This window comes from Pinus tabuliformis, chromosome X, assembly GCF_031772625.1.
Source record: "Pinus tabuliformis cultivar Carrire ecotype Pingquan chromosome X, CPIR1, whole genome shotgun sequence".
Classification (NCBI taxonomy): Eukaryota; Viridiplantae; Streptophyta; class Pinopsida; order Pinales; family Pinaceae; genus Pinus; species Pinus tabuliformis.
Window position 1 is genome coordinate 1,418,884,121 of NC_142308.1, and position 26,056 is coordinate 1,418,910,176.

General features: G+C 39.1%; 2 protein-coding genes across 4 annotated transcripts in view; one reads left to right on the forward strand and one right to left on the reverse strand.

Annotated features, from left to right (window-relative positions):
• Positions 1-26,056, reverse strand: part of MIRO1 (MIRO-related GTP-ase 1) — a 300,498-nt gene that overhangs the window by 238,563 nt on the left and 35,879 nt on the right. The window lies entirely within an intron of this gene.
• LOC149145356 (uncharacterized) lies at positions 1,933-2,925 on the forward strand. Its single transcript, XM_089448660.1, has 2 exons — positions 1,933-2,233; positions 2,351-2,925. The coding sequence occupies exons 1-2, from the start codon at positions 2,116-2,118 to the stop codon at positions 2,923-2,925; spliced, it is 693 nt and encodes a 230-aa protein (XP_089304786.1). The 5' UTR covers positions 1,933-2,115.

Below are 26,056 nucleotides of genomic sequence, written 5' to 3' on the forward strand. Positions count from 1 at the left end.
GAAAAGGTTATTGTGATTTGTTAAATGCATTAGGGGTCCCTTCCCCCTCCAAACTCTATTTAAGACAGCCAAATGCTCTCATTTCACTCACAGCAGTCTTATGCATTTGAGTGAGAGTCTTCTTTGAGAGTTAGTGAGCAGTTTTGAGCTTGTTTTGGAGCAGCAGTGAGGAGTCTTGGAGGAGCATTGTAGCTGGAGTGAGGAGCTTCTTGGGCAGCCATTTGGAGCAGCATTGAGGAGCTGATTTTTGGAGCAAGTTTGAGGAGGCAGTTTGTGCCTGGAGGTATTTTTTTCACCTCTATAAATCTGTTTTTACTTATTAAATTTTAGTTGCATATAAAGATAGCTTAGAGAGTGTTTTTAGTCAAATAAATGAACATTGAATCAATTTTTATTTTATTTTTTCATTTTCAGATTGTTTTCCTAGTCAAAAAATGGCACCTAGAGCAAAAGATGCTGCTTGGGCATATGTTGAAATGGTTGATGATGAGATGTGTTGCAAGTTTTGCCATAGGAAAATTAAGTCAGGTCCTGGGGGGATTCATAGGCTGAAACAACACTTGGCAGGGATTAAAGGCAATATTACTGCATGTAAATCCCCCGAAATTGGGGAGATTAGAAAGACTTTGTTGGAAAGCTTTGAAAAATTTCAAGAAGAAAAGACTAGGCAAAAAGAGATACAGGCTGAAATTGGGAGGAAGAGGGAGATACAAAGAATGATGGCTGCCAACCCCACTATGAGTTTGAGGGTTCTTCCTCTATCCCTCAAACTGATGCATCAAACCCTTTCCGTTATGTTCCTCCCTCTTTTGCTTCTGTTCAAGATAAGGGAAAGGGTAGAATGAAGGGTGATGGGACTATCAAAAGTTTTTTCACTCACTCAGGCTCCTCTCCATCAGATGCACATGGTCCTGAAGTTAGTAAAGGTCTTTCTCAGCCCACTTTAGATGACCATTGGAAGAAAGAATCGAGGGAGACTGCTTGTGACTACATAGCTAGATGGTGGTATGATGCTGATATCCCCTTTAATGCTGCTCGTTCACCATATTATGAGCCTATGTTTGAGGCCATACATGCTGCTGGAAAAGGCTTCAAAGGCCCTACTATGCAAGAGCTAAGGGGGTTTCGTTTGCAGAAAGAAATTACATCAATTAATGAGTATTTGCAAGATTTCAAGGAATCATGGGCAAGAACAAGGTGTACCATCATGTCAGATGGATGGACTGATCAAAGAAACCGTACCATCATAAACTTTCTTGTCTTCTGCCCACAGGGAACCATGTTTTTAAAATCAGTTGATGCATCTGATAAGGTAAAAGATGGCCACTTGTTGTTTCAGCTATTGGATGAGGTTATTCAGGGTGTGGGGGTGGCTAATGTTGTTCAAATCATCACAGACAATGCCTCTAACTATGTTCTTGTTGGTAGACTGTTAGAGGAAAAACACAAGACCATCTTTTGGACCCCATGCGCTGCACATTGCATAGACCTCATGCTTGAGGATATTGGGAAATTAGATTGGGTCAGAAACACTGTAGATAATGCCAAAAGCATAACAAAATTTATCTACAATCATACACTGGTTTTGAGTGTCATGAGGAAACACACTGGAGGCAAGGATATTATTAGGCCTGCCATCACTAGATTTGCTACACATTTTTTGACATTGCAATCTATGCTTTCCCAACATAGAAACTTGCAAAAGATGTTTTCCAGTGATGATTGGAATAATAGCAGTTGGTCTAACAAACCAGAAGGCAGAGAATTGAGAAGGAAAGTCCATGATGAAACTTTTTGGAGAAAGGCAACAGAGATTGTGAAGGTTGCTGAGCCACTAGTTAAGGTGTTGCGGTTGGTGGATGGGGAAAGGTTGGCTATGGGCTTCATTTATGAGGCTATGGATCAAGCAAAGGAGCAAATAAAGGTAGCATACAAGGATAGAGTGGCAAAGTATGGGCCCATTTGGGCAATCATTGATGAAAGATGGAACAATCAACTCCATCGCCCTATACATGCAGCTGGGTATTTTTTGAACCCACGGTATCATTATAAAGCTAAGGAGTCAGGAGCTTTGAGGGGGAGGTCAGAGATGGACTGGTTGATTGCATTGAGCGCATGGTCCCATCGGAGTCTGATCAGCTACTGATACATCAGCAGGTCACATCCTTCAGCAATGCAACAGGTACCTTTGGGAAGAACCTAGCAAAGATTGCAAGAGAAGCAGATGAGCCAGGTAAACAAAAATTTCAATTTTCAATTTCTCAATTTCAAGTTAGATATAATTTGTAATTTTGTTGAGCTTCAGCCTTCATCTAACTCATAATTCATTACACTCCTATGTTTTTTGCAGCACAATGGTGGGAGGCCTTTGGTGGCCAGTGCCCTGAATTGCAAAGGTTTGCAATTCGTATTTTGAGTCAAACTTGCAGTGCATCTGGGTGTGAGCGCAATTGGTCTGTCTTTGAGAGGATTCACACAAAGAAGAGAAACCGTTTGGAGCAAAAACGGTTGAATGATCTAGTTTTTGTCCAATACAACCTTCGGCTCAGACGGAACCAATTGCTGAACAAAAGACCTGATTCAGATCCCATTGTGTTGGAAGACATTGATCCAACATCAGATTGGGTAGTGGAGAGTCGTCTACCAGAGTTTGATCCTGATGAGGATCTTGATGAAATTGATGTTGGAGATCCACTGCAGCGTGTTCAGTTGAATGCAGATCCCAATCCACCAGCCTCAGTCTCACAGCCAGCTAGTAGGACTCCAGTTGTAGGTGCTTCGCCTTCCTCTGCTCAGCCACGACAGAAGCGCAGCCGCATTTGTACTCTATCTCAGCTTGCATCTGCTGCACAGCCTAGTGGTACTGGTACTGGCACCACTTCTACAGTTGCAGTTGGAGACGATGATGATGAGGAGGAGCCATGAGGCCCCTTGTCTGGCTCTGATGATGATGATCCAGAGATTGGTCGAGATGATCTTGGCTCCTCTGGCAGTAGCCAGTAGCTACTAGCCTCCTTGGTTATTTGTATTTTGTTTTGACTCTTGAGTCTTTGATCATGTATGACAGACTACAGTTGACTATGTATTTACTATTGCCATTGGGTACACCGTACCATTTTGATATAATGGATTGGTTCATGAGCCTACTTTGATCATATGTTGTCTTCCATGTATATTATAATGTTGTGTGTTTGGAAACTTGAATGAAAATCTTTAAAATTATGTTTAAAATATTTAAAATTATGTTTTTTTATAAAAAAAAATAAATATTTAATGTATTTTTTACAACGACCGAGTCATTGAAATCGAGCCGGCCGAGTCATTGCCGTTTCCGAGTCCGAGTCCGAGTCGATCCTCGGCCGAGTCCGAATCCGAGTCCGTTTTGTAAAACATTGGATCCAACTAAACAAGATAACAACTTCTATCATAATGTTAGATAATACCTGTATGAACATTACGCAAAAATGGTCTATCTATCCATCTATCTAGATGATCTCTACAAAGCAACTTAATCATCTAAATTCTGGACATGCTTACTATCATATGCTTCTCTCTATGATGTTATGTAAAACTAACTAAACAACAATGCATATTATTCTAAAGGAAAGATCAATCTTTCATAGAGAACCTGATAATCAATGTGCCTTCTTCAATAGTAAAGATCCTTTACTTCTTCCTTCTTCGACTGCTTCTCCATTTTTCCCGTTTCTTCAACTATGTGAGCCTCACTTTTTTCCTTCCTTTTATTGTTCTGTTGACTTGGACAGTCCCTATTAAAGTGTCCAAACTCACTACACTTAAAGCATTGAACCTTAAGCATGTCTTTCTTCTTGGACTTTCTAAACTTTCCCTTTTTCAACTTCTTGACTCGGGCTAGAAAGGCTTGAGACTGCTCATCTAATCCAATGCCATCTTTTACCTTGATCCTTGATTCTTCGAAAACGCATTGAGCCCAAAACTCATCAAAAGGAGTTGGCTCTTTCTTGGAGTAGATGCTTGTTGCAAATCTGTTCCATTCCAGTGGCAATGCATTTAGTACACAAATGGTTACTTCCAAATAAAAAATTGATTCCCCAAGTCCTTGCAGATGGTATCTTAAACTGAGAGACTTTCATGAGAAAAGATGCCATATCCTCATCCTTTGATTTCTTAATTCTATATAACTTATTCTACAAAGACATCTTTTGTCCTAATGTACTTACAGAGTACATATCCACTAGCTTATCATACATAGCTTTGGAAGTTTTCAAGTTCACAACAGATAGAAGAAGAGAATCTTTAATGGATTCAACTATGATCTTTTGAGCCCTTACTTCCCCTTTCTTGTACTTTTCTTGTTCTTGTGCCTTGGCTTTGTTAGGTTCAGTAATTTCCCCAATAACATATACTCCATTACTTCTTGTTTTGTGAGTGTTAGGTCAATCCTATTCTTCCATGCTAGATAATTTGATTCTCCCACGAGCTTATTTCTTTCCTTGCAGAAAGAACCCATATGACCTATAGATCCAGACATGATACAATAATATGATACTTACTTGATAACCAAGATTCTTTTTGATGATGTCTTCAACCTTTTTGATGCTCTCAAGATCTTTGAAAGACTTCCTTGAAAGATGTTCCCTAGGATTCCTCGAACAACAACTTCCAAGAGTGATGAGTGATACCAAGATCCTTTGATGTTTCCTTTAAAGAGGTCCACCAATGAGTCTTCAGCCAAATTATTTTCAAGACACAATCCTTCTTGAAGTCTTCTGCTTCAGGCTTTCCTCAAGAGTTTCCTTTTTCCTTTCCCTTGACAAGAAATTCCATCTAGTGTCCTTCAAGTTGCCTTTCTAAATGCTGAAATACTTCTTGAATTTTATTAAACTGCTCAACGTAATCAGGACGTGAACGTAATGGCACATTGTGCGGCACACTACGTTCAAAGGCCTGCATGATTATATCGTGTGTCATGGCTCTGATACCACTGTAGCATAAAAACTTATGCTAAAGCACTAAAATTGATAGCTTGTAGACTTAATTGTTAAAAATACACATGTATTAAAATAATTATTTATTATTTATATAAAATTGTATAAAATGATTTGAATGTACAATGAGGACCTTGTTTTTATACCTCAACAGGTGACCTTTCATGAATGGGCATGTCTTTTAGACATGCCTTTTCACTTAATTTAATGACTATTTAGCCTAAATAATATTTAATTATTCAATATTAATATTTATTTTATTTATCTAATTATTATGAATTATATTCATAACATTGAGTGAGTGAGTGTTAAATGAGGTTGAATTGCTCCTTTATATAGCCTTCTCAAGGGGTAGAATTCCCTCCTTTAGGCTGACTTGTACTTTTGGACTTGTACTTTTGGAGTTTCCAGAACTTGCTAAACTCAAAAATAATTCTTTTTACAATTACATTTTGCCCAGAAGTGTCATATAAACATGACGTCGACCCCTTTGACTCATGACAATAAATCCTAGGACCTAACAAACCTTAGAAGCATGAAGAACATGCTTTTACCTAGATGACCATCAATAACGAACATGTAACCCATGCTTTAATAATAATAACCTTTCCTTGTCTTCTCTTGTTTGTTACATAGGATACATATTGAAATGACTATAACAACAATTATGAAGACTGAAACTAGTTACATTTTCAACACAAGATTACTAACATATGGATCATAATCATGCCTCAAAACATAGTCGCATATATTACAGTCAAGATCTCACAATTCTTCAATTCATACTATTGTAGAATGTTGTTGAGAGTCAATCACAGACCTGAATCTTGTTCTTAATTTAACCCTTATAATCTTTGAATCTCAAGATAACAATGTAAGAAGGATGTATGGATGCAAGACCGAATTGTAATTACAAATCTTCGGTTTGCTTCTTCGTCTACTCTTGGTCTTCAAATAGTGTCCAGGTTGTGAAATACCATTTTTAGATCTCTACCGAAATTCTCAAGTAACTTCTTTAGGTGTGCCCTAATTCAAGTGTCAAGACCTATAACAATTTAGGTTGCATGCTATCCATTCGTTGCTTCTTACTTTCTGATTGTAACTTGAAGACCATTTTCTTGTTTGTCCAAAGATCTATCAAATGTTCCACCAAGACTCCGGTGCGAGGAGACGTGCGTGCAGGGAGACACACAGGGGGGACGTGTGGGAGTACCCTAATATTTTAGGGAAATTTCGCGGGTGCGGACAGATGTATGGGTATATACTTCAAGTTTATATTCATTGTTCAATAATGAAAGCATAAATTTTAAATAGACTAATAGATACATTGAAAATTGAAATTTGATCCATATACAATTTAAATTCATAACTGAATTAAATAATGACATACATAGATCCATCCTCATCATTCATTTTGATACATACATCATTCATGTTATTTTCATTTTTATTTTTAAATTGGGTGTTATTAGACAAATTTAAGGGGGGGCGCATCCCCCTTCAAAAGGGACGCCCAGATACACCCCTTTTGAGGGGGGACGCCCAGATGCACCCCTTTTGGGGAGTCTCGTCCCACACAATGGGGAAACACACCCCCTTGCATCTCCCCAAGACTCCCCAAAAAGGGTGCATGGGGAAACTCACCCTCCAGTGGACTCCCCATCCTGGGTGCATGCACTCGACCTCGAGAACACGTCCCCGTGGAACACTGGATCTATCTATTGTAAAACCTCTTCAAGGTTTAAGGACCCCTTCTTGAAGAAATTTCAACACCCACTCTGGTTATCAGTGTTCCTTATCACTCCATGCATTTAGTTTTAAATCCAAGCATGATAAAAATTATAAAATCAAGAAATGATAATATTTTTCTGAAAACCAAAATTTAGAGATTTCACAACTGCTGAAATTGCAGAAATAAAACACAGCAAAATTATGACAGCCACACACAGAAAATAACACAGTGATTTTTGGTCAATGTGACCCCTGGAAAAACCGCCTACAACTCTTGGGGAAAATCAGTTTGAGAGCTCTTCTTTATTTATGAAAATGATTTTATAGAGAAATTGAAATACACAGTAAAAATTCCAACAACCACAAATTACAACTTATCTCGATTTTCGTGCTTGAACTCCACCTCGAAAAATCGTGCCAATCAGCAAAAAACCAAAACAGAAATTTTTACAGCAATAAAACAAAATTAAATGTTGTACGGCCAGCCTCAAAAATGTTCCCAGAACTTGTTGTCCCTCTTCCTCAATTTTTGTGCCTTTCTCCTGTTGTACGGTTTTTCATTGGGATACGTGCCAATAAATGTTGCTGTCCATATTTGCTGAAATGTCTTGTTGTTGCTCTCCTTCACTTCCTCACTGCTCAAAACTTCTCTCCTTGTTCTCTCTTCTCTTTCTCTCAAATGCTCATGAAAGAATGAATTGACCTTTTCCTCTTCTCTTCTCCTTTTATTCTCTAAATGACCTTTTGGGTTACCCTAAGATCTAATGGCCGATATGCATTTAGATCTAGGGATGAGAATAAATGTGCATTTAATTCTCACTTTCTATTTTTTAACTCACCCACTTAAATAAAGACCCACTTAGCCTTTTATTTCCATAGTCACTTTTTCACTTTCTAATTCTTCTTTCACTTTAATAAAGTCACCTTTAAAGCAGAATGTAACTTTACCACTTATAAAGTCACTTTTAAATTAGAATGTAGCTTTACTACTTATGAAGTCACTTTTAAATTAAACTGACTTTACCACTTATAAAGTCACTTTAGGAGAAAAGTAAAAAAAATAAATTTGGACACTTTTCCCTAAGCCAAAGATCAAAGCCTTAGGGAACCACTTGCCCTCTGGTACCCATCTTAACACTCCCTCTTACCGAGGAAAGTGTTCCTCACCACTTCCATCTTGTCTCTGAAGTATATATGCTTGCCCCGTGGTAAGGCTTTGGTGAAAATGTCCGCTACCTGCTCATTTGTAGAAATGTACTCAAGCTTGACAGCTCCCTTTTGGACATAGTCTCTAATAAAGTGATACTTGATCTCAATATGCTTTGACCTATCACGAAAAACTGGATTCTCCGTGAGTTTTATGCAACTCTGATTATCACAGTGAATTACTGAAAGTCTCAATGCCTGACCAAATAGACCAAACAACATCTTGCACAGCCATATGGCTTCACAACTAGCCAAACTAGTAGCCATATACTCTGCCTCAGCTGAGCACAATGCAACTGACTGTTGTTTCCAGTTGATCCACAACACAACTGTTGAACCCAACCCAAAAAAACACCCGGAAGTACTCTTCCTATCTGAAGCACAACCTGCCCAATCTAAATCCGTGTACCTTGCCAGTCTCACTCCATCACCCTATCTATAATCCAGACCAAAATCCACAGTCCCCTACAAGTAACGAAGAATGTGTTTTGCAGCTAACCAGTGCACTCTCCTGGGCTCACACATGATCTGACTCATAGTGTTAACTGCAAAACATATATATGGTCGAGTGTTGACCAAATACATCAAACAACCAATCAATTGTTTATATAGGGTAGGATCCACCAACTCGGAAGCAAAAGCATGAAGCTTCTTCCAGTTAGTGATCATAGGTGTAGACATGGGTTTGCACTCCTCCATGTGAAATCTGCAGTCCTCCTTGTTATGTTGCTTGCCTTTAACTTTGCTTTTGCCTCCACTGTTGGAAGCTTGCTTCTTTGCTCTGCCCTTCTTGCCTCTTGCTAACAATGCCACATTGTCATCATCCTCCCCCTGTTTGGTTGCCTCAAGATGATTCTTTCTGATCTCATTCTGCATGCTATCATCCCACAGCCTCTCCCAATCGGGAAGGTTTTCTGTGCAACAATGCCATCCACAAAATTCTCCCAAGTCTTGGTAAGACCATTCAAAGCAATTCTCACCAACTCAGTGGGTGCAATCATCTCACCTACGGCTGCCAACTCATCTCTCACTGAAGTGATCTTTGTGAGGTATGTTGTAGCACTATTAGTCTTAGCCATTTTAATGGCCTTTAGTTTCTCCTTTAGGACCATTTTTCTGTTTTCATTTGAGGTCTGGTAAAGACTGGTCAAGGTTGTCCACATCTCATGTGCTTAAATCTTTCCTCTCACATGGGAATGACATGGTCTTTGATTCTTTCCAGAATCAATATTTTTGTCTTAGCATTCTTTTTGTTAAACACTGCCAACTGTACAGCTTTAGCAGGTACTACTACTGGGTTCTGTGTGATATTTACTATAATGCCCCAGACTTCTGCTTCCTCAAAGATGCTCTGGATTCTCTCCTTCCAACCTGTCTTCAACTCTCAAACCTAGAGACATATTTCACTGTCTTACCAAATTGAAATTTTCAAATCTGTGTTAAAAGTTTACGTTTTCTGTGTAAAATTCAACTTCTTGTAATTTACACTTTGTTGTCCCAAACTACACCTTTCAGCCAACCAAGCTCTGATACCATGAAGAAATTTCAACCCCCACTTTGGTTATCAGTTTTCCTTATCACTCCATGCATTTAGTTTTAAATCCAAGTTGTCTTACCAAATTGAAATTTTCAAATCTGTGGTAAAAGTTTATGTTTTCAGTGTAAAAATCAGCGTGCTGTAATTTACACTTTGTTGTCCCAAACTGCACTTTTCAGCGAACCAAGCTCTGATACCATAAAGAAATTTCAACCCCCCACTTCGGTTATCAATTTTCCTTATCACTCCATGCATTTAGTTTTAAATCCAAGCATGAAAAAAATTCTAAAATCTGGAAATGATAATATTTTTCTGAAAACACAAATTTAGAGATTTCACAACTACTGAAATTGCAAAAATAAAACACAGCAAAATTATGACAACCACACACAGAAAATAACACAGTGATTTTTTGTCAATGTGACCTTGGAAAAACCGCCTACAACTCTTGGGGAAAACCAATTTGAGAGCTCTTCTTTATTTCTGAAAATGATTTTACAAAGAAACTGAAATATACAATAAAAATTCCAGCAACCACAAATTACAACCTATCTCAATTTTCGTGCTTGAACTCCACCTCGAAAATCGTGCCAATCAGCGAACAACCAAAACAGAAATTTTTACAGCAATAAAACAACATTAAATGTTGTATGGCCAGCCTCGAAAAATGTGCCCAAAACTTCTTGTCCCTCTTCCTCAATTTTTGTGCATTTCTCCTATTGTACGATTTTTTCTTAGGATGCATGCCAATAAATGTTGTTGCCCAAATTTGCTGAAATGTCTTCTTGCTGCTCTCCTTCACTTCCTCACTGCGCAGAAATTCTCTCCTTGCTCTCTCTTCTCTTTCTCTCAAATACTCATGAAAGAATGAATTGATCTTTTCCTCTTCTCTTCTCCTTTTATTCTCTAAATGACCTTTTGGGTTACCCTAAGATCTAATGGCTGAGATTCATTTAAATCTAGGGATGAGAATAAATGTGCATTTAATTCTCACTTTCTATTTTTTTAACTCACCCACTTAAATAAAGACCCACCTAGCCTTTATTTCAAGTCACTTTTTCACTTTCTAATTCTTCATTCACTTTAACAAAGTCACCTTTAAAGTAGAATGTAACTTTACCACTTATAAAGTCACTTTTAAATTAGAATGTAACTTCACTACTTATAAAGTCACCTTTAATTCTAATTTGACATTTAATTCTAATTGTCATATCTTGTTTCATTGAGTAATCATTATATGCTTCATTGGTCATCTATGTAAACTAATCTTGTTCTACATGCTCATCATTGCCTTGTGGATTAGTATCTCTTTTCGAAGCATTTGCCTTAATTGTATCTCATTCCAGCATTGCATTTCATATTGGACTTAGATTTGCATTCTTAAAATCTACCTCCAAGCATAAGCTTGGTTGAATAGAAATTTTAGGACAATCTTCTCCATCAATCAATTTAAGAAGCTTAACCCTTCAGGTAGGGTTAAAACAAGTAACCTTGCAGTTCTCTTGTGGTCGAGTCCCTTGTAGGAATAGAGACATTTGGGTCGTTAAAAGTCCGAGATAGGTATCATTAATGAGGCCTTAGCATCCTTCCCCGGCACTTCTTTCTACAACCTTGTTCTAAGGCAAGTGTTGACAATTGAGGAGAAGGTCTTCACCTTAGATTAGGCATTTTAAATGAAGTTAACTAAGATCCTTGCATTACACATAGTTTAGTCTTGCATTCATTCTCACATCATCTCATTTAGCACATTATTGATTTGTGAGCATTTATCTTACTTGCAATATTATGTTATTGCTCTTGTACTTGTCATTTAAATTCCTTCCTAATTGTCAATTGATATTGTCATATCTTATTTGAGCATCTTTTTTTAGAAGTACAATTCTATTTACTTTGCAAGATATATTTTTTTGCTCATATTTGAATATTGTATCATCTCTTGTACTAATCTTGTCTTGCAGCAATTGCTTATCATTGTGACTTGAAGTATCATTCCATTTTGCAGGTGTTATTTCTCTATTGAGCATTGTTTTAAGGGACTGGTTTATCACTACTATCTTCTTATTGTCATATTAATCTTAATCAAACTTGTCTTTTACATTGCTAATTAACAATCTTCACACTTGCTAAATAACCCTTAAATTCAACTTGCCCTTAGTCTCCTAGAACTTCTTGTTTTCAATAAGTTTTTCCTTTTTAATCATCTTTAGGGACTACTCCCCATAGCTTGTCTGGGAGAGAGCTTAAACAAAGTGAGTAGGGTATAGCTGACAGCGCCTGCTTTGAGCATTACGCCATAAAAATTATACCTTGTGGGGTTGGAAGCTTGCATACATCTTAGGCGAAAATAGGTTCAATGCCCACAAGTGGTTGTAGATGCCTTTAGTAATGCTTTTGGTGTAATTTACAATGATGTTCTTCACCCACTCCTCTATGCCTATATCATCAAGCATGAGGTCTAGGTAGTGCATTACACATTTGGTCCAAAATATAGCTTTTAGTTTTTTCTCGAATATCTTGACAACTAAAGCATAGTTAGAGGCATAACACTATCCACCCACAACCCTACAACAATCTCTTCGAAGAATTGAAATAATTGTTTGCATCCTTCACTCAATCAAATGCATCTACTAATCTCATATAAAGTGTTCCTTGCAGGCAAGAAACAAGGGAATTAATTATAATACGAAACCTTCCATCACTCCTTCCATATGCCTTGACATCACATCCTATATTAGTCCATTATTCTTCAAAAATATTCAAGTAGTCATTTATGGATCCAACTTCTTTGTATATATGAGGCCCCCTCAAATCATGCATAGTAGCACCTTTGATCCCTTACATACAGAAACTATGACATCTAACATAAGTTGTTAATAAGGCAAAAAGGAAACATTGGAGGCAATATCTACATCATATAAGCACTAGAGGGGATATCTACATCATATCACCATCTACCAAGCCCCTTGTATTTCTACTTCAAACAATTATCAATTGTGGGTTGTGTACCACTGGTAGAAATGGAGTAGCAGGGTGAAAAACAAAACATCAAAATTCTTCCTCTTTTGTGCAAATGAAACTATAGGACGATTTGCATGAAAAGGAGAAACATATCTCAAGGGGTTCCTAACAAAAGGGTTAACAAGAGCCTTCAAAACTAGGGTTGCTTTCAAATGTGATCCATCTCCTTCTCCCTATCTCATCTTCCATCTCTTTCTGTGTGCCCTTTCTCACTTTTTATTTCTTAATGATGTTTTGAATTTCCCCTCTAATCTCCGCATTAAAATCAAGAATGGTTTAATTTGCCCTCAAACACAAGTGAAATGTTCTTCAAGTGTATGAATCCCCCCCCCAAAAAAAGCTCACAGGTCTCGTAACTTCATATAATATTTGCAATAAAATTCCATGTCAACCACAAAAGCACTACATATATGGCCTTTCACCTTTGCAGCCATTGTAACTTCTCAAGCAGAAAACAAATCTGCAAATGTAAAGCCTATCTTAATTTATTTGCAGCCCAAAACACAAATCTGCAATTTTATGAGAAAAAGATGACAGTCTGAAACTTGAAAAATCAGACATACCTTCAAATGTGCACAAACATCATGTCACAAACTTGTCCAAGCTTGTAGATGAGATGTAATCTACTAATCTGAATGTAAATGTCCACCACAACCAACTGACAAGCAATGCCAAATCAACTCCAAGCTCACTCCGAATTAAATCACTTCACCGCAGCTCCACAAACACCAAATGCTCAATATCGATTAATGAGAGATGTGAGGCAAATAAAGAAGAGGGGGCATCAATATATAAACTTATAAAACCCCTCTAAAGGGAAAACCCAAAAAGAATTTCTTCTCTTCTTATAGAATCAAATCAAATGAGAAATCCAAGACCCAAAGACCAAAGCCAAGACCTCCTCCAAGCACCAAGTCAGCCTTCAACAATTCCTTCTTCAAACAAGCTCAAGTCAACAAGGTCAACGAAAGTCAAACTTCAAAATTTCTGGTCAAATCAGAGTTTCAGCCCTCTATTTCAGATCTGCAGTTTGGACCTGCAATTTTTGGCTTGCTGCAATTACCCAGAAACCCTAATCTCGCAAGTGTGAGAGAATCCAAGCATAAAAGTTAGACTTTCCTTCTTTCCTTTGACTTTCTCTTGTCTTATTGTCCTTCACTCTTCTTGCTTCATTTTTCTTGTTTCAGATCGAACTTGAAGTGTGTGCAAATAAGCCGAGTCCTCTTCCTTTATATACCTTCTCAACGGGTCGAATAGGCCTCTTCTAGACCGACTTTTCACTGGCAGGGCTGACTTGGTCTTGGGGGTCAATTTGACTTTCTAGACTCAAAAATATGTTTTCTTTCTTGTTACAAATTGCCCAAATGGGTCTCATACATATGACAAAGACTTTCTTGACTAGAAAAACCCTAGAAGCATGAAGAACATGTTTGACCTATGAATCAATTTGAGCATGAAACCCATGCTTCAAATTATAATTCTTTTTCTTCTTTTTAAAAATATACAATGTCATAAGTACAAAGGTAATTATGAAGACCGAATCTAGTTACATTCCCCAACAGCTTCCACCTTTGACTCTCTCTTATCAGCATATATTTAGGGAGTTAAATCAAGATGCTGATACATTTTCATCTAAGAGGCTTGAAATTGAGGTGGGCTGTTGGGTGGTTGAAGAAACTGACAAGGGTGTACAGTCCTCTTCTCAGGACAGACTCTGATGGTATTTCTTCTTATGTCCATCTACAGGTTCTTTGATTCAGAGATTCTACATGGTACTTGTTAGAATTGTGCAGCCGCATATAAGCTGTGTATTTCCTCCTGTTTTTGGTTATTGTAATAATCATGGTCTATGTTTAGATGTCTATCTAGAGCAGTTTGTAGACACATGCATTTCATTAAATGTTTCTCAATACTTAGCCTATATACGTGAACGAACTTTCTGCTTATGAAACTAGAGTTCTTTTGGTCTAATCTATGGCTGCAATGCTGTGGCACCTGAAGAATGTAATTCCAGCTGTACCTTTTAATAGAAATTATCAATTTTTCAAGTGCATAAGAAAAAATTATTTTCAACTAACATAGTTATGCATTTCAACTCCAATGCTTGCTCAAATCACCTTTCAAAACCAAAGGAGATGAAGAGCAAAAGAAGAACAAATATATGCCTATCAAAACTATAAATATCGGATAAAAATAAAAGTAGTGCAACATAAATTTTGTCATTCAAATCTTCAAAATATATTGATTGAATCCCAGAGTGAAGCTAAGGAAAGGTTTCGAAAACTTACACCATCAATGTCAAACATCGCAAAGATACCCCTTAGGAAATCCACTGCTTCACTGGTTAACTCTATGCTCTGTACATAGAACATTAGAAAGAAATGGACAATTTTGTTATTTAAGATTAAAGAGAAAAACCAAATATATGCATAATGTCATATGGTAAAATTCTTATCTTTGTGAAATCATTGTACATAAATTAAACTTTATTACCAATCAAGGTAAAAATATATATGGAGAGAGGTTTATCATTGACATTTCTTAGTTCTAATTTGTAAACAGGACATCTATAATAAATAAAGATATGTTATGCACTTCCCCCTTTGTCCTTAAAAAACCCTTCACAATACTTGTTTCTATGCAATGTAATACTTAGGTTTCACCTAAGACAAAAAGAATGCACTGACCTTAAACTCTAACATGACCTTCCATCATTGAGTCTATAAAAATTTAAGTTCCTGTTGAAGAATTTTCATTTTAAATTCATATGACATGTTAACCCTGAAAATCCATGTCTTAATTCTCATTTTGCATGGCCTTTACTCCCTTACCAAGCACAACAAAAGATCCTTGGAATTCATTGTAGTTACATCTTACAAGAATACTTGGAGGTCATTACCCTTTTTCCAACTGGCTCAAGCACCTTTTTACTCATCATTGGAGCTAGATTAAAGGTGTGAAGGTGTAATGTTATATTGGAGGAGGAAGACAAACCCATAGATTGGAGAGACACCACTAGAGAGAGAACATTCTACCTTGTTGGAGGCCCAAAGCATCACACATGACAATGAAAAGGAATTAGTGACACATGGGAGAAACAACTACTTGAAAGGATGCCTTGTGGCACTAAACTTCATTTAGCATGGTCCAAGGCCCACTTTATGTTGAACACTTTCTTCAAGGAGGTGGCTGTTAACTGAAGTTAGAGATGGAAGGGTTCGGGTAAATTTAGAAGTGCAATAAATTTGGCAGAGGAACCCACAAGTGAAGCTAAGTCGCAATTTTACTTTTTCTTAATTTTGACTTACAAAAATTCTAATTTTCCAAGAGTCAAATATAGAATCGATCTCAGTCGTCCATTGAGTGTTAATCTCAGCCATTCGTGGAAGATGGAAAGCCAAGTCAACTTTATAAGGAGAGAAAAGGCACAAACTTAGCATATCATTATGCACTAGAGACTTGCGTGTTCAACTCATCAAACAAGGGTTTCCAGATTAGCGCGCTGGGGCAAAAAGAGAGACAGACGCAAGAGACAACAGTGCCCTACAATCCGCAACAAAATGGAGTGGCAAAGAGGAAGAACAGGAATATAATCACAGTATCAAAGGCAATGATCCATGATCAAGACTTGCCTATGTAGCCTAGTGTATGTCCACATTCCATCAAAGAAGATGACTACACTGGAGCCCTCATCTGAGAGAGGAACTTTTTGTTGGATACAATGCTACAACATACCTCACAAAGATCACTTCAGTGAGAGGTGAGTTGGCAACCGTAGGTGAGATCATTGCTCCCATTGAGTTGGTGAGGATTGCTTTGAATGGTCTTCCCAAGACTTGGGAGAATTTTGTGGATGGCATTGTTGCACGGGAAAACCTTCCCGATTGGGAGAGGTTGCGGGATGATTGCATTCAGAATGAGATCAGAAAAAACCATCTTGGAGCAGCCAAACAGGTGGAGGAGGATGACAATGTGGCATTGTTAGGAAGAGGTAAGAAGGGCAGAGCAAAGAAGCAAGCTTCCAACAGTGGAGGCAAAGGCAAAGGTAAAAGCAAGAAGCAAAACAAGGAGAAGGACTATTCCAAAGTCAAATGTTGGAATTGTCAAAAGTTGGGACACTATGTTGTTGTGTGTCCGGAGAAGAAGAACAAGAAAGGGAAAGACAAACCCATGGCAACTTCTGCAGAGATAGAGAGCTTCTCAGAGAGCTTTGATCGGGAGTTTGGGTTCATAGCTTGTGAGGCCACTATTGCAGGATCACCTGCCATACAGGTTCAGATGGAGTGTGCATTCCCCGCTACTAACAGAGCATCTTCTAGCATTTGGTATGTTGACAGTGGCGCTTCCCGCCACATGACAGGAGTCAGAGAGTACTTCTCAAAGCTTTCAGAGGGTGATACTGATATGGAGGTAGTACTTGGTGATGACAGCATTGTTAGAGTAGTCAGTGTGGGGACATTGACATTTGATAGGGGACCCAAACCTCCCTTGAAAGTGTCAGATGTTCTATATGTGCTTGGAATGAAGAAGAACCTAATATCCGTCTCAGCACTTGAGGACAGAGGGTATGATGTGTTGTTCAGGAGAGGGCAGGTGCTTATATATCCTAAGGCAACTCCATCTTCTTTAGCTAGAGAGATTGGTGTGTGCCATGCCAAGGTGTACAAATTCCCATTCCAGCCCCTGATGGCATTGAGTAGCAGCACCCGAGACAGGACCGACAGCAGATCTAGCAGTTCAGAGTTGTGTAAGATTTGGCACCGCAGGATGGGGCACATGTATCATGGAACCTTGAGTACATTGCGGGAGATCAGCACTGGTGTGCTAGATTTCAATTCTGATCACCTTGATGTATGTAGAGGATGTGTTATGGGGAAGTTTGCCAGATCCCCTTTTCCCAACAGTGACAACAGAGCGACCGGGATCCATGTCTTGATTCATACCGATGTGAGTGGTTAGATGTCTCATGTACCTTGAGTGGCTATGAGTAATATGTTTTATTCATTGATGACCACTCCAGGAAGACCTATATTTATTTCTTGAAGACCAAGAGTGAGGTCTTCAAGCGGTTTCAAGAGTTCAAAGCTCTTGTGGAGACCCGGACAGGTAGAATGATCAAGGTCCTAAGGTCGGACAATGGAGGGGAGTATACCCTTGATGAGTTTGTTGATTTTTGTGTTGAGGCAGGCATTAGGAGGGAGTTCACAATGCCTTACTACCCACAGCGAAATGAGGTTGCAGAGAGGAAGAACAAATCCATTGCAGGGGCTGCCAAAGCCATGTTTCGTGATCAGGGGTTACCTTTATTTTTGTGGTCAGAGGCCTGCAACACTGTTGTGTACTTGCAAAATAGGAGTCCACATCGTGCCTTGGGGAATGTGACTCCGGAGGAGGCTTTTCCGGGAAGAAACCTGATGTTGGGCACTTCCGTATCTTTGTGTGCCTTACATAATCCTATGTCCCCAAGGAGAACAAGACCAAGCTACATCCCACTGCAGACAAGGGCATCTTTGTGGGTTATAGCGAGATCTCGAAAGCTTATCTGATTTATATTCCTGCGGAGAGGAAAGTGGTTGTCAGGCGGGATGTGAAGTTCGAGGAGGAGAGAGCTTTCAGTAGGTCACAGGAGTTAGAATATCCAGAGTCACCATACCCTCGGGAGCAGCTGAGTCAGTCACAAGGATCCAGTGGTCAGGGATCAGGAGATACATCGATTACAATGTCAGGTCCATCAGTTAGCAGTGGCTCTCATACTCAGGTGGGTGCTTCTTCGGGCAACATGCAAGGCAGTTCACAGGGCAGTCCAGTAATGGACAGTTCCCACGGTACTTCAACATCTACAGGCACAGATTCAGGCATGAGGTCAGTTGGCAGGCCTTCAGGATTTCAGGCTTCTGATGATGATGAGGATTCTTTCACTCCAGTGGGAGAAGTATGCTCAGGGAAGAGGAAGCCAAGTGGCTTCAAGATAACTTATGTGAGGCCACATCAGTTGTTGGGCCAAACCAACTGACCGGTTTTGTAGTTACATGGCATTGGTAACAAGCATTGTTGACTCCGAGCCTTCTAGTTATGAGGAGGCAGCCAGCCAGCAGGTCTAGAGAGAGGCCATGATGGAAGAGTATTCTTCTATTACGAAGAACAATGTTTGGGAGGTAGTGCCGACGCCTGAAGGTAAATCAGTGGTTACTTCCAGATGGCTCTACAAGATAAAGCATGTTGCAGATGGCAGCATCGAGAAGTTCAAGGCTCGATTTGTGGCGAGAGGGTTCTCACAGGTAGAGGGAGTTGACTATGAGGAGACCTTCGCTCCCGTAGCTCGGTATACATCTATTCGCTCCATTATATCGATTGCAGCAGAGATGGGTTGGAAGATCCACCTGACAATACTGTCTACACCAAGAAAGTGGGCAACTCTCTTATCATCCTTGTTCTTTATGTTGATGATCTTATTCTTACTGGTAGTGATCCCAACCTTATAAACCATGTGAAGTCCAGCCTTAAAAAGAAATTTGAAATGACAGACTTTGGACACTTACACTATTTTCTCGGTCTTCAAGTCTTGCAATCCCAGGAGGGTATTTTCCTTTCCCAGTCCAAGTATGCTTGTGATATTGTTCGTCATTTTCACATGGAAGACTGTAAGCCAGCCCCTTCTCCCTTTCAGTCTGGAGTCAAACTTTCAGTCTCTTGTACTTCTCCTGAAGTTGATGCTACCTTATACCGTCAACTTGTCGGAAAACTCTTGTATTTAACCCATACTCGTCCTGATCTTTCCTTTGTTGTTGGCCTTGTTGCTCGTTTTATGCAAAACCCCCGTGAAAGTCATTGGAAAGCAGCTAAAAGAATACTTCGTTATGTTCGAGGTACAGTACAGTTTGGGATTCATTACAGTGCCAAAGCAGCTCCTCTGTTAGTTGGTTTCACTGATTCTGATTGGGCTGGTGACCCTGATGATCGGAAGTCTACTGCCGGTTATGTCTTCACTCTTGGTTCAAGACCTATTACATGGGCTTGTAAGAAACAGGCTGCCATTTCTCTTTCGTCAGCAGAAGCAGAGTATCGTGGTGCCGTGGAAGCTAGTAAGGAAGCCTTGTGGCTTCGTCAGATCCTATCAGAGTTTGACTTTGAGCAGCAGCATCCAACCACACTTTGGTGTGATAATCAAAGTGCCATTCAGCTATGCAAAGATCCAGTCCAACGTCAGCGCAGCAAACACATTGAACTACACATGCACTTCATCAGAAAGCTCATTCATGACCATGTTCTTGAAGTGCAATATTGTCCAACAGATGATCAGGTTGCAAACATCTTCACAAAGGCTCTCACAGAGGCGAAGTTCACTAAACTTCGATATATGCTTGGAGTTCAGGAAGTTGTCACTAAGGGGGGGATAGGCTCTAGTGCCTCCTTCCTTCTCCTATTGTGTCATATTTTTAAATCCTTCAATCCTATCCCAAGTTGTTCTTAAGGGGGGATGTTAGGATATTCTGACACATAGGATATAGTTAAGTTCAACTTGGTCTAGTATAGAGTTAGGTTAGAGTTAGGTAAAGTGTGTTTCTTTACCGTTGTACATTTTGTAACTTACAATCCGACGGTCACGATATGTAGTGATCCGACGGTTCACTCTCACCTCGGTATTACCGACACTTGATCCGTGGCTTGACACCCGATTGGTCCATGAGTTCTATTTAAAGCGCATGGAGGGTCATTGTTCGGGTAATCCGTGCATGAGAGAAGCTTATGTAAATTTTCATTCTTTGATTAATAAATTGCCTGTAGTACCCACGTTGGGACAGGCCGTGCACTGTTTCCCTCCTTGCACTTTGAGGGTTTTAACCACGTCAAAAATACTGGTGTATTGATTTGAGATCTGGTTGTGAGCGGTGTCCTTTTGGTGTTCTTTCTGAGGAACTTACCCTGTAAATTCCTACAGGAAATAGAAGGCTAAGTGGATCTTTATTTAAGTGGGTGAGTTAAAAAATAGAAAGTGAGAATTAAATGCACATTTATTCTCATCCCTGGATCTAAATGAATCACAGCCATTAGATCTTAGAGTAACCCAAAAGGTCATTTAGAGAATAAAAGGAGAAGAGAAGAGGAAAAGATAATTCATTCTTTCATGAGCATTTGAGAGAAAGAGAAGAGAGAGCAAGGAGAAAATTTTTGAACAGTGAGGAAGTGAAGGAGAGCAAGAATACATTTCAGCAAATCTGGACAGAAACATTTAATGGCACGCATCCCAAGGCAAAATCGTACAGCAGGAGAAAGACATGGAAATCCAAAAAGAGGCACAGCACAAAAATCGAGGAAGAGGGACAGCAACAAGGGCACGAATTTTGATGCAAATTTGGGCACAAAATTTGAGGCAGGCCATATAGCATTTAATGTTGTTTTATTGCTGTAAAAAAATTGCTTTGGTTGTTTGCTGATTGGCACGATTTTCGAGGTGGAGTTCAAACAAAGAAATCGAGATAAGTTGTAATTTGTGGTTGCTGGAATTTTCACTGTGTATTTCAATTTCTCTATAAAAGCATTTTCAAAAGTAAAGAAGAGCTCTCAAACAGGTTTTTCCCAAGAGTTGTAGGGGATTTTTCTAGGGTCACATTGACCAAAAATAACTGTGTTATTTTCTATGTGTGGGTGTCATAATTTTGTTGTGTTTTATTTCTGCAATTTCAGCAGTTGTGAAATCTCAAAATTTGTGTTTTCAGAAAATATTGTCATTTCTAGATTTTAGAATTTTTATCATGCTTGGATTTAAAACTAAATGCATGGAATGATAAGGAAAACTGATAACTGAAGTGGGGGTTTAAATTTCACCAAAGGTTGAGCAAGGACTCACTGCTCCAATAGTAGGGTCACATCCTTCTAATCGGGATGAGGATTGAAATGTTCCTTTGAGCTCTACCAAGAGGCCGAAATGGGTTGAGCAGACCTTGGGGGATGTGGAGGAGCATGTGAAGGCCTTTAATAGGACCTTCGGGAAGAGTAGACTAGAAGCCAAATTTTCCAGTTATATGGCCTTGATGAGTAGCATCAATGAGTCTGAGCCTTCTACCTTTCAGGAGACGGCATATTAGCAAGTTTGGAGGGATGCCATGGTGGAAGAATATAGTTCCATCATGAGGAATGATGTGTGAGAGATAGTATTGAGGCCCAAGGGGAAGTCAGTGATGAATTCTCAATGGATCTTCAAGATCAAGCGTGCAACAGATGGTAGTATCAAGAAGTACAAAGCGAAGTTCGTCGCAAGAAGGTTCTCCCAAAAGGAGGAAGTGGATTGCGACGAGACATTTGCACCTGTCGCCAGATATATATAGCTATCAGGGCAATTATATCTATTACCTTAGAGATGGGTGGAGAATTAATCAGATGGATGTGAAGGCTACCTTCATCCATGAGATGGGTAGAAGATTCATTAGACGAATGTGAAGACTACCTTCCTCAATGTGGTAATTGAGGAAGATGTGTATATTGAGCAGGCTTAGGAATTTGAGGTGCATGGGAGTGAGTCCCAAGTATGCAAACTGAAGAAGGCATTATACAGACTTTAAGTAAGCACCTTGTGCATGGTACTCTACGATTGATGGGTCCCTACTTGGATTGGGCTTCACCAAGAGTGAGGCAGACTACAACTTGTACTATGTATTTGTTGATGGTGAGTTGCTTATCTTGGTATTGTTGAAAATTAGGTAGCTAAGCTCAAAACTTGATCATTAAAATCAATGGAGAAAACTTCATTTTTGACCCTTGACCAAGAAACCTTGAAAAAGTCAAGTCATCCTCAAAGTCAAAATTGACCCTCCAAGACACCATATAAATTGACTTGTGTGGACTCTCATTTGACACATCACATCAAGCATCGAATCACCTTTGAAAATTACATTTTGAGTTCACACGTGCGAAGCAGAGAGAGTTTTGTTTAACGTTTGTTGACTTTTTATGTTTTGTGACTGCATTGACCAATGTTGAATTATTTTGACTATCTTAGAGGCCGAGCTAAGGGAGACTTTGAACAAACTATTCTAGGCATTTTGTCTAAGGTTGACCGCAGGGTTGACCAAGGTTTTACCACAAATATGAACTGGGATTTTCTCTCGTTTGACAGGCCACATTCATTGATGTGTTGACCAAATTCTTCCAAGTTGTTTTGACCGTTGACATTGACTAGTTAGGGCGATTCGTTGACTATTGTTGACTGTACTTCCACGGGGCCGAGAATTGCAATCTAGTACTTTGACCAGATTTGACTTTATCTCTCATCATTGATTAGTTTTGGATTGGTGATCTAGAAAATCAAGGCATTGAATTTGACTTGTTGATGGATGTACTATTTGGACTATGTATCTCATGCTGAACATTGATTTACTAATAGAAGGAGGGATTTGATCAAAGGGTTTTCCCCCTTGTGCACTTTTTCCCCAGTCTTTGACCAAATCTTTATGTCTTCTATTATGCATTTATTGTTTATTGTTCTACTTATAATTGCTTATCTACTATTAGGGTGATTAAAATTGGAAGAAAATTTTAAAATGATTATAACTACATAGAATACTATGGAAAATTAACTTGGTATCAAAGGTGAGGTGAAGATTAGCCTAAGGAGACCACAGAGCACCCCTTGAAGACACTCTTTTTGTTGATTATTGATCATATTTTTGGGCAAGATGTCTACCTCTTATTTAAGATAGAGAAGAAGTTAAACGAAGCCTCCAACATTGCAGCTTGGAGGACTAGATTAGATATTACATTGGATGAGAATGATGTGATGGAATATGTGCAGGGCCAAATAGCTGAACCTCCGAAAAATGCTAATGCCAGTGTCAAGTCCAAGTATAAGAAAGGTGAGATCAAGGCCGAGAAAATTATAAAGTCAAAGGAAATGTATGACAAATTGATTGCAATATATGAGATCAACAATCTTACCCAAGTCATTTCATTGAAGAGTCAACTCTGTGATATCAAGTTGTCCAAGTCGGAATCTATCACAACCCAATTCATGAGGATCTCCAAGATAAGGGATCAACTTCTTTCAATTAGAGAACTTGTATGTGATAAGGAGCTTGTGCAGATGACACTTGGTGGCCTCTCCATGTCTTGGGAGACTTTCATTACTAGCATTAGTTGCAAGAAGGAGATCCCTTCATTTAATGAACTCTTGGGATTGCGCACTCAAGAAGAATCCAGGCTCATTTCCAAAGGGAGAATTCAAAGACAAGATAAAGAAGAGCCTACAGCATTTGCAGCCAACGTGAAGAAGGGAAAAGGAAAAGGAAGACCTTTCAAAGGGAAGAAAAAGAAGCCAGCCCGACCATTCAAAAACAATAGAAGGGACCTTTCAAGAGTCCAATGCTATAGGTGTGACCAATTTGGCCACATTGCCCGAGATTGTCCTGATAGAAGAAATGCTCAAAGGCCTAGCAGCAACAACAACAATGGCAACAACTACAACTTCAACAATAGAAGGACAAAAAGATGTATGGATGCCCATGCAAGTGCTAAAGAGCCCCAACGCCCTCAAAAGAGATCTAGAAATACAAGGTATGCTAATAATATTGCAAATTCTCAATCTAAATATGTTCTTGTTTCTCTTTCTAGTTCTTCATTAGATAGCATAGATAGGTGTCAATAGTGGATACTATAGACATTTCACTAGGTATCATGAGGTCCCCTCAAATTTGGATGAGGAGACCAATTTGAAAATTTCACTTGGGGATAACCCTTCTCATGATGTACAAGGGTTTGGTTCTACTTCTTTTCATTTAAACTCTGGTCAAACCATTCTTCTACAAGATGTGTTGTATGTGCCAAGCCTAAAGAATAATTTTGTCTCCATCACCACCATGGAAGACAAGGGATTTAGAGTTGCATTCATTGATGGAAAAGTCCTTGCTTGGCCAAGATATTCTAGCATGAGGGCAGCCTTCACAATGGGTGTTAAGGATGATAGCCTATACAAAGCTTGTGGACGATCAATTCAAGCATTGCTCCATGATAGTACAAATTCGTGTGAACTTTGGCACTGGAGATTTGCTCACCTTCATTATAAAGCTTTGTTTATTGTGCACAAGATGGTTACATGGATACCTAGGATGCAGGTTGATCACGAAGGAGTATGACAAGGATGTGCCAGTGGGAAGAATGGCATAAGATATTTCCCTTATGGCAGCAACATATCTAAGGAGATCCTTCATCTTATTCATTCTGACCTTTGTGGGCCCATGCCAGTGAAATCCCTTGGAGGATATTTGTATATGTGATATTTGTTGATGACTACTCTCGCAAAACTTAGATCTTCTACCTAAAGACCAAGGATTAAATTTTTAATGTATTTTGGGATTTCAAGGCTCTTGTGGAAAATCAAACAAGGAAGAAGATCAAGATCTTGAGGACAAATAATGGAGGAGAATATAATTCAAATGAGTTCAAAGACTTCTGTAGAGAAGCCAGGAATAAGAGGGAGGTCATTGTTCCGTATAACCCTCAAGTTTCAACAAAATGTAGTTGTTGAGAGGAAAAAGAAGACCATCATAGAAGTTGCCAAAACCATGCTTCATAATCAATAGCTTCCTATGTTTCTATGGGGAGAAGCTACAAATATTGTTGTATATTTCCAAAATAGGAGTCCTCATCATGCCTTGGGAAACAAGACTCTTGAAGAAGTGCTTGCAAGTGTAAAACCGGACGTTGGGCATCTGAGAATCTTTTTTTTCCCTATTACTTTCATGAACCAAAGGAGAAGAGGTCAAAGCTCGATCATTCAGGAAAGAAAGGTATGTTTGTCGGTTATTGTGAAAATTCTAACGCTGCTAGGATATATGTGTCAGGACAAAGAAACATTGAGTTTAGTCGGGATGTGACATTTGATGAGGATGTTGCCCTTTGGAAAGCAAGGGACTCCCTTGTCCCTGTTAGCACTGAGAGATGGGATGATGTTATGGATGTACTATGGCTTCGTGATACATTCAAGATGTTGAGAGACACTTAGCCCCAAGAGGCACCTTCAGAGAAAGTAAGTAGCCTCGAAGATATCATGGATATGCAACCTTGATGAGGGGCATTATATAATCTAAACCTTGCAGCTATGAAGAACTAGTGCCAGAACAAGTTAGGAAAGATGCCATGGCCGAGGAATATGAGTCCATCATGAAAAATGATGCATGGAAGGTGGTTTTGAGACCTAAAGGTAAGCTTGTTATGACTTCTAAGTTCCAAGTGGTTGTACAAAATCAAACATGCCATTGATGGTAGCGTTGAGAATTTTAAGGCGAGATTCGTGGCTAGAGGATTCTCCCAGAAAGAGGGAGAAGATTATGATGAGATATTTGCACCTATTGCCCGATACACTACCATCTAATCCATCATTGCCCTTGTTGCTAACCAGCGTTGGAATCTTCACCAGATGGATGTGAAGATTGTGTTTCATCATGGCATACTAAAAGAAGAGGTGTACATCGAACAACCTCAGGGCTTTGAGGAACATGATAGGGAAACCCATGTTTGTACGTTGAAGAAAGCACTATGTGGATCGAGGCAAGCCCCAAGGGCTTGGTATGCTCAGATCAATGGACACCTTATGAAACTGGGA

Bases quoted from the DNA above. Each gene is read 5' to 3' on its own strand.
- LOC149145356 (XM_089448660.1), top strand. From the start codon at position 2,116: ATGGTCCCATCGGAGTCTGATCAGCTACTGATACATCAGCAGGTCACA. The intron at 2,234-2,350 runs GTAAACAAAAAT...TGTTTTTTGCAG, and splicing joins AAGAGAAGCAGATGAGCCAG to CACAATGGTGGGAGGCCTTT.